The 9,573-nt window shown below is 60.4% G+C and overlaps 1 protein-coding gene across 1 annotated transcript; it reads left to right on the forward strand.

Annotated features, from left to right (window-relative positions):
• Nucleotides 1-8,799: 8,799 nt before the first annotated feature.
• Nucleotides 8,800-9,573, forward strand: LOC117310401 (melanoma-associated antigen 8-like). The gene has a single exon (XM_033849958.1). The coding sequence runs from the start codon at nucleotides 8,800-8,802 to the stop codon at nucleotides 9,571-9,573; it is 774 nt and encodes a 257-aa protein (XP_033705849.1).

The following is a 9,573-nucleotide window of genomic DNA, read 5'->3' on the forward strand; positions in this document are numbered from 1 at the left end:
TTCACCCTCAGCTCCTTCCGCACCTGCAGCTCCTTCCTCACCTGCAGCTCCCTCCTCACCTGCAGCTCCCTCCTCACCTTCAGCTCCCTCCTCACCTTCATCTCCCTCCTCACCTGCAGCTCCTTCCTCATCTGACTCAGCTCCTGCTTCACCTTCATCTCCTGCTTCACCTGCAGCTCCTTCCTCACCTGCAGCTCCTGCCTCACCTGCAACTCCTGCCTCACCTGAGGTTCTGTCGTCACCTGCAGCTCCTTCCTCATCTGACACTCCTGCTTCACCTTCAGCTCCTGCTTGACCCTCAGATCTTTCCCCACCTGCAGCTCCTGCCTCACCTGAGGCTCCCTCCTCACCTGAAGCTCCTTCCTCACCTGCATCTCCTGCCTCACCTACAGCTCCCTCCTCACCTGCATCTCCTGCCTCACCTTCAGCCCCCTCCTCACCTTCAGCTCCCTCCTCACCTGCACCTCCCTCACCTTCAGCTCCCTCCTCACCTTCAGCTCCCTCCTCACCTGCAGCTCCTACCTCACCTTCAGCTCCCTCCTCACCTGCAGCTCCCTCCTCACCTTCAGCTCCCTCCTCACCTGCAGCTCCTACCTCACCTTCAGCTCCCTCCTCACCTGCAGCTCCCTCCTCACCTTCAGCTCCTGCCTCACCTTCAGCTCCCTCCTCACCTGCAGCTCCCTCCTCACCTTCAGCTCCCTCCTCACCTAAGGCTTCCTCCTCACCTGTGTCTCCCTCCATACCTGCGACTCCCGCCTCCCCTGCAGCCTCCTCCTCCCCTGCAGTTCCTGAGTGACCTGCAGTGCCTGCCTCACCCGCCCTGCCAACCACTGCTTGTCCCTGGGGCTGCGCAGGGCAACTGGGTCTATCCTGTGAATCAGCATCAGGGGCCTGGGGCAGGCAGACCACAGTCCAGGGCCCTCCCTTGCCTGGTATTTGGCGGGGGAGCAAGCTTCGATTTAAACACTCAGCAAACTCGACCAGGGCAACACTCGACCCCAGCTCCTTTCTGTAGACCTTGCCCAGCACTCGGTACCTGCCCAGGGAACGCAGGGCAGCCTGCACAGCCTCCTGGAATTCCTGGTCTTTGCAGTCATCTGGGATTCCCAGGATGAGCAGAGATCGCTGAGCGTTCACGCCCATCGACCTGCACCAGTCCCGCAATACCGCCAGAGCCATCGCCATCTCCGAGGACCTGAGGGTGGGGGGAAGCGATCAAACAGGTGTGCACAGGCTGTTGAAGTGTGGGAATCGGCCTGTGGGTGCAAAGAGGAGAGAATCATGTTTGTGCCACACAGCCCACCCTAGTGCCCCTCACAGCAGCAGCCTGGAGCACCTCCCTGCCCTGTTTGGTTTGTTTGACTTTAGGAAACTTTTTTTATAAATTACATTTATTTACAAGATAGAAGGCTAGGGACTTCCCTGGTGGCGCAGTGGTTAAGAATCCACCTGCCAGTGCAGGGGACACAGGTTCGATCCCTGGTCCGGGAAGATCCCACAAGCCGCGGAGCAACTAACCCCACGCGCCACAACCACTGACCCAGCGCTCTAGAGCCCACGAGCCACAACTACTGAGTCCACGTGACACAACCTCTGAAGCCCACATGCCTGGAGCCCGTGCTCTGCAACAAGAGAAGCCACCGTAATGAGAGGCCGGCGCACCGCAACGAAGAGTAGCCCCCGCTCGCTGCACCTAGAGAAAGCCCGCGCGCAGCAACAAAGACCCAACGCAGCCCAAAGTAAAAATAAAATTTAAAAATAATAACAAAAGAGCACTTGTTGCGTACGACTCAAGAAACAATAATAAAATAAAATAAAATAATTTTTTTAAAAAAGACAGATAGAAGGCTCGTCACCTTTTCTACATTTCTGGCCTCAGTTTTAGGAAGCTGCCTTTTTCCCAAGGAATTTTTCAAGTCTTCCAATTTGTTAGCATAAACATTTCCATAATGTCCCATAATATTCCCCTATATCCTCTTTGTTAATGTACATCTGATCCGTAACGTTGGCCCTCTTTCATTCCTCATATTGGGGATCAGCGTTCTTTCTATGTTTCCGTGATTCATCGTTCTAGGACTTGCTCGGTTTCCTTGCTCTTTTGAAAGAAGCGCGTGGCTTTGTTCACCGTGTCCATAATTTGCTTTCTATCACTGATTTCCTCTCTTAGCTCTCTTATTACTTCATTTTATGTTTCCTTTGCTCTTCTTCTTCTAGCATCTCTCAATGGACTGTTAGCTCACTGATTTTATGTCCTGACTCTTTTCTAACAGAAGCATTTAGAGGAATACAGTTTCCTCCTGTTGCTTTTTGCTGCCTCCAACTAATTTTGGGAAGTCGTGTTTTTTTAGTATTCACTTGGAAATATTTTCTAAGTCCCTCTGTGATATTTTTCTTTGATTCATGGGTTTCCCAATATTTGAAGATATATTATCATTAGTACCATCAAATAAAATTCCCCCGTGATGAGAAAACTTATCATGTAAACTTGCAATACTGCTAAATTTATGGAGACTGTTTTACAACTCTGGTATGGCGTGTCCGGGTGAATGTGCAAAGCACCCTCGTAAAGAATCTGTGTACTGTGTGTGGAGGCCAGGGCCTTGCCCTGCCCACCCACCTCTGCAATTCCTGTGCCACCCGGACAGAGGCGACCTGAAGCTCTCGATGCCTCATGCAGTGGGCCAGAGCCCCTCCCTGGACCCCACAAATCCATCTGCCATGGCCAACAGCCTCCACCAGATCACAGCAGCCCCAGCACCTCCCCCCTCTCAGCTTCACTTACGCCCCCCCCCGTGGCCAGGCGGCTCCTCCCCGACCCCTCGCACTACATCCCCTCCATACACCCTCCCCCACCCACCAGCTGGTGGCGCTCCGCTCTGGGCCCTGGAAGCCGGGCGCCCCGCCATGCGTAGAGGTCGGACTGCCTCTCTCACCTCCCCACACCGGGGAGTCCTCCCCCGAGCACACTCAGCGCCAGGGGCTCTCGCTTCTCGTACCCCAGACGCAGAGCCCACCCGTCTTGCCCCCGCCCACCCGGGAGCCGGAGCCCCCTAACTGCCACGAGCGTCCTCCCCCCCCACCCCACGCCCCGCCCCGGCGGGAGCTCCCCTAACGCCTACCGCACCCGCGCCCGGGAGTCCTCCCCATCGACCCCCGCTTCAGCCAGGAGTAGCTCCCCCTTCCTCCCGCCACACGCAGCAGCCGTTAGCCCTCCCCTCCCGTCTCGGCCCCGGGGGTGGGGCCCGCCCGTCCCGTCCTCCCCACCCCCGCAGCCAGTCGTCCTCTCCTCTGGCCCCCAAGGCCAGCCCCACCCGACCAGCAGGAAGCCCTCCGCTCAGGCCCCCCCCCACGCATTAGCCCCACCCTCTGCACCCCGACTCCAGAACGCCCCCCACCAGCCACCCCGGAAGCCAGCGGTCCTCCCCTCTGACCCGCTCACTGGGGGACCCTTCCCTCAGCCCCCCTTCAGCCCGCTACCCTCCGCCGCCGCTCCCCCACTCCCAACCGAGCAGCCCGTAGCCCTCCCCCGACCTCCACTCCTTCCCAGGGCCCCCGGTACCTGCGGAGTCCAGCCCCCGGCAAAGCCCCCGCCTGTCTCCTGACTCGCTCTGACTCTGTGGATGGCTCCGGAGTCCCGCTCACGAGGGGCTGAAGAGCTCGTCTCAGCAGAGCAGCCAGGAACTGTGCCGCCGACTGTCCCAGGCACTCTGTGCGAACGCCACGTGGGCTTCCGGGTGCTCCCGGAAGCCCCAGGAAGATGAGGGAGAAAGTTCTAGACGTCTCTTTACCGAGAAACTGGTTGGATCAGAAGAGCACGTGAGGAGGCGCTCTGCTACGGAAGCAGCAGTAGCCATGCGCACTGAGGGCCTGAGGTCCCAAGGCTTGGCGCCTCCGGAAGCAAAAGACACGCCCATTGGCCTTCCACCAATAGGAAGGCCTCCTGCGAGGCTGCGGAGTTGGGGGAGCGAACTTAGCGATGCAGAGCCCGTTGTGGCAAGTACGTCCATTTGTCTTTACAGGTGGTTTTCTACTGTGATTGATAATGTCATAAACCTATTCTTATTTCTTTGGTTTGTTTTAACTTTTGAATTTTATTTTATGTATTTTTTTATACAGCAGGTTCTTATGAGTTACCCATTTTATACCTATTAGCGTACATATGTCAATCCCAATCTCCCAATTCATCACCCCCCCCGCCCGCCCCCACCATCTTCTCACCTTGGTGCCCATATGTTTGTGCTCTACGTCTGTGTCTCTATTTCTGCCCTGCAAAGCGGTTCATCTGTACCATTTATCTAGGTTCCACATATGTGCATTAATACACGATATTTGTTTCTCTCTTTCTGACTTCCTTCACTCTGTATGACAGTCTCTAGATCCATCCACATCTCTACAAATGACCCAATTTCGTTCCTTTGTACGGCTGAGTAATAAATAATAGTAATAAAGCTCTTCTTTATATGGACTGGTTTCTTGTCTAGTTGTATCAACTAGCCATCTTCTCACATGGCACAAGAGGATGAGGCAGCCGTCTGGGGCCTCTTTTATAAGGGAGGTAATCTCATTCATGAGGGCTCCCCCCTCATGGGCTAATCACTTCCCAGGGCCTGAGGGAGGACTGAGGGGAGCCTGGACCCCAGAACAGAGTTGGACCTGGGAGGCCAAAGGGCGGGATGAGCACGTGCAGCACTTCCTGACATCCGGGTCTCAGAGACGCTGGGGAGGGGAGTACGGGGCGGGGTCTCAGAGAGGCTAGGGAGGGGGTATAAGGGTCGGGGTGTCTGGTGGGCACGGGAGAGAATCCCAGGTCCTCCGTGGAGTCAAGGTGAGTGCCCTGAGGGAGGACTGAGGGGAGCCTGGACCCCAGAACACAGTTGGCCCTGGGAGGCCATAGGGCGGAATGAGTACGTGCAGCACTTCCTGACATCCGGGTCTCAGAGACGCTAAGGAGGGGGAGCACGGGGCGGAGTCTCAGAGAGGCTGGGGAGGCAGTATAAGGGTCGGGGTGTCTGGTGGGCACGGGAGAGAATCCCAGGTCCTCCGTGGAGTCAAGGTGAGTGCCCTGAGGGAGGACTGAGGGGAGCCTGGACCCCAGAACAGAGTTGGCCCTGGGAGGCCATAGGGTGGAATGAGCACGTGCAGCACTTCCTGACATCCGGGTCTCAGAGACGCTGGGGAGGGGAGTACGGGGCGGGGTATCAGAGAGGCTAGGGAGGGGGTATAAGGGTCGGGGTGTCTGGTGAGCAAGGTAGAGATTCCCAGGTTCTCCGTGGAGTCAAGGTGAGGGCCCTGAGGGAAGACTTAACAGAGCCTGGACCCCAGAACAGAGTTGGCCCTGGGAGGCCATAGGGCGGGATGAGCACGTAGAGCAGTTCCTGACATCCGGGTCTCAGAGGCGCTGGGGTGGGGGAGCACGGGGCGGGGTCTCAGAGAGGCTGGGTAGGCGGTATAAAGGTCGGGGTGTCTGATGGGTACGGGAGAGAATCCCAGGTCCTGCGTGGAGTCAAGGTGAGTGCCCTGAGGGAGGACTGAGGGGAGCCTGGACCCCAGAACAGAGTTGGCCCTGGGAGGCCATAGGGCGGAATGAGCACGTGCAGCACTTCCTGACATCCGGGTCTCAGAGACGCTGGGGAGGGGAGTACGGGGCGGGGTCTCAGAGAGGCTGGGGAGGCAGTATAAGGGTCGGGGTGTCTGGTGGGCACGGGAGAGAATCCCAGGTCCTCCGTGGAGTCAAGGTGAGTGCCCTGAGGGAGGACTGAGGGGAGCCTGGACCCCAGAACAGAGTTGGCCCTGGGAGGCCATAGGGTGGGATGAGCACGTGCAGCACTTCCTGACATCCGGGTCTCAGAGACGCTGGGGAGGGGAGTACGGGGCGGGGTATCAGAGAGGCTAGGGAGGGGGTATAAGGGTCGGGGTGTCTGGTGAGCAAGGTAGAGATTCCCAGGTTCTCCGTGGAGTCAAGGTGAGGGCCCTGAGGGAAGACTTAACAGAGCCTGGACCCCAGAACAGAGTTGGCCCTGGGAGGCCATAGGGCGGGATGAGCACGTAGAGCAGTTCCTGACATCCGGGTCTCAGAGGCGCTGGGGTGGGGGAGCACGGGGCGGGGTCTCAGAGAGGCTGGGTAGGCGGTATAAAGGTCGGGGTGTCTGATGGGTACGGGAGAGAATCCCAGGTCCTGCGTGGAGTCAAGGTGAGTGCCCTGAGGGAGGACTGAGGGGAGCCTGGACCCCAGAACAGAGTTGGCCCTGGGAGGCCATAGGGCGGGATGAGCACGTGCAGCACTTCCTGACATCCGGGTCTCAGAGACGCTGAGGAGGGGGAGCACGGGGCGGGGTATCAGAGAGGCTGCAGAGGGGTATAAGGGGCGGGGTGTCTGCTGGGCACTGCGGAGAATCGCAGGTCCTGTGTGGAGTCAAGGTGAGGGCCCTGAGGGAGCACTGAGGGCAGCCTGCAACCCAGAACTCAGTTGGCCCTGGGAGGCCGTCACGTGCAGCACTTCCTGACATCCGGGTCTCAGAGACGCTGGGGAGGGGAGTACGGGGCGGGGTCTCAGAGAGGCTAGGGAGGGGGTATAAGGGTCGGGGTGTCTGGTGGGCACGGGAGAGAATCCCAGGTCCTCCGTGGAGTCAAGGTGAGGGCCTGAGGGAGGACTGAGGGGAGCCTGGACCCCAAAACAGAGTTGGCCCTGGGAGGCCATAGGGCGGAATGAGCACGTGCAGCACTTCCTGACATCCGGGTCTCAGAGACGCTGAGGAGGGGGAGCACGGGGCGGGGTCTCAGGCTGGGGAGGCAGTATAAGGGTCGGGGTGTCTGGTGGGCACGGGAGAGAATCCCAGGTCCTCCGTGGAGTCAAGGAGACGGGCCTGAGGGAGGACTGAGGGGAGCCTGGACCCCAGAACAGAGTTGGCCCTGGGAGGCCATAGGGCGGAATGAGCACGTACAGGACTTCCTGACATCCGGGTCTCAGAGACACTGGGGAGAGGGAGCACGGGGCGGAGTCTCAGAGAGGCTAGGGAGGGGGTATAAGGGGCGGGATCCTAGGCGGGCACAGGAGAGAATCCCAGTTCCTATGTGGAGTCCGGGTGAGAGCACTGAGTGTGGACTGAGGGGAGCCTGGATCCCAGGACCGAGTTGGCCCTTCCAGCCATAGGGCGGGATGAACAGGTGCAGCACTTCCTAAGATCCGGGTCTCAGACACCCTGGAGAGGGGGAGCATGGGGCGGGGTCTCAGAGAGGCTAGGGAGGGGGTATAAGGGGCGGGGTGTCTGGTGGGCACTGCGGAGAATCCCAGGTCCTGTGTGGAGTCAAGGTGAGGGCCCTGAGGGAGCACTGAGGGCAGCCTGCAACCCAGAACTCAGTTGGCCCTGGGAGGCCGTCACGTGCAGCACTTCCTGACATCCGGGTGTCAGAGAAGCTGGGGACCTGGGATAAGGGGCGGGGTCTCATGAGGGCAGAGGGTAAAATGTCAGGTCCCTGGTGGACTAAGGTTAGGGCCCTTAGGCAGGACTGAGGGGACCCTGAGGGAGGACAAAAGGGACCCACCAGGTCACCGCCCTTGCAGGTGGCCGTGGGAGGCCCCGGGGTGGGATGAGCACGGTAGGCCTGTCCTGACGTCCTGACGTCAGGGTCTCGGAGAGACTGGAGACCTGGTATAAGAAGCAGGGACTCACACTGGCAGACGGGACAATCCCAGGTCCTGCCCAGAGTCCAGCCTGCACACGAGGAAGGAAGGACTGAGGACGTTAGACCCCAACACAGGGAGGGATCCTTTGCCCTTCCGCGGGGGCCTTGGAGGCGCCAGAGCGCGGTCAGCAGATGAGATGTTTCCTGACCTCTCGGTTGGGGTCCTCAGGAGGTCAGGTGTTTGGTGTGAGGGGTGAGCCTTCAGGTCCACAGAAGGTGGACTCCCAGGACCCCGAGGGAGGACTGAGCAGACCCCCAGCCCTGGAACAGGGGCCTCAACAGAAACCTGCCCCTGTGGTCAGCGCTGGGAGGCCAGGCAGGATGTGAGGAGGAGGTGAGGACCCAGCATCTCCCCATCCTAGGACCCTCGGGAGGCCCTGGGCAGGTGCGGCCACCTGTGGGGCCCCCTCACTGCTTTCTGTTCAGATTCGGGGTCCTGTTCTGAGTTTCCCCTCCGGCCTGCAAAGGGGAGGGTCCAGGCCCTTAAGGGGAACAGTGAGCACGACGAGCGACCCCGAGGGGACTACCCACCCCAGAACTCAGCACTGGGGGGACCTCACAGAGTCCGGCCCAATCCTCCTACCAGCACCGAGGCCCAGAGCTGTGCCACAGTGTACACAAGAGGTGCGCCCTCCATTCCTCTTACAGGGGCTCCAGGAACCGGGAGGCGAAGGCCCAGGTCTGAGGACCGTGTCCTCAGGGCACAGAGCAGAGGAGGCCCAGGCAGCGCCAGGAGCCAAGGGGAGGTGCGTGCCCTGAGTGTGTACCCAGGGGCTCCCCCTCCCAGAACAGAGGGGACCCCACAACACCCAAGTCACCCCACCGCCCTGTCAGCCCCAGAACCTGGGGCCGTGCTGGCTGCACCCTGAGGAGCCCCCTCACTTCCTTCTTCAGGTTGGCAGGGGACAGGCCACCCGGGAGGAGCGCCCCTGTGAGGCCCGAGGGCAGCCCTTGAGACGAGACCTGTAAGTGGCCTTTGTCAGGGCTGCCCAGGGTGCCTTTCTCCGCCGAGGCCGCTCACACCCCCTCTCTTCCCCAGGTATGAGGTTCACGCCTGTCACCCGTGCCCACACTCCCGTGGGCGGCCCGACCCCAGTGATCAGGCCTCCGGTCGAGATGAGTGAGCTCCGCCAGCCTGAGGCCGACCTTGAGGCCCCAGTCCCGGCCCAGGGTCCTGTGGAGGCGCCGCTGCTGGGGGCTGCGGGGGAGGAGGCCGCATCCCCCTCGTCCTCCGCCTCCCCTGGCGCCCCCTTCTTCTCCGCCTATGCCGATCCCTTGTCCCGCGAGGCACTTGTTGCGCTGATGGCTGACCTGGTGGGGTTCCTGCTCGTCAAGTTTCGTACTGGGGAGCCGACCTCCGAGGCGGAGATGCTGAGTACGGTCGTCCGGGAGCATCGGGACCACTTCCCCGTGGTCTTCCGCCTCGTTTGCGAGTGCCTGCAGCTGCTGTTTGGCGTGGACGTGAAGGTGGTGGACCCCCGCGAGCGCACCTACGTCCTGGTCCCCACCCTGGGCCTCACCTGGGATGCAGTGCTGAGCGACTGGCAGCGCACGCCCGAGGCCAGCCTCCCTCTGCTGGTCCTGACCATGGTCACCCTGTTTGGTGACCGCGTCCCTGAGGAGGAGGTGTGGGGAAAGCTAGGCACCCTGGGGTTTTGTGGCGGGAGGGAGCTGCTCACCGAAGTGTGGGTGCAGACGGGCTACCTGAAGTACCGGCAGGTGCCCCACAGCGACCCTGCCCGCTACGAGTTCCTGTGGGGTCCCCGGGCCTACGCGGAGGCCAGCGAGTGTCAGGTCCTGCAGCATCTGCTCAGGATCAATAGCATGGCTCCCAGGTTCTTCCCATCCGTGTCTGCAGGGAGTGTGAGCGATGAGGAAGAGGGAGCCTGA

This window comes from Tursiops truncatus, chromosome X, assembly GCF_011762595.2.
Source record: "Tursiops truncatus isolate mTurTru1 chromosome X, mTurTru1.mat.Y, whole genome shotgun sequence".
In the NCBI taxonomy this organism is placed as follows: Eukaryota; Metazoa; Chordata; class Mammalia; order Artiodactyla; family Delphinidae; genus Tursiops; species Tursiops truncatus.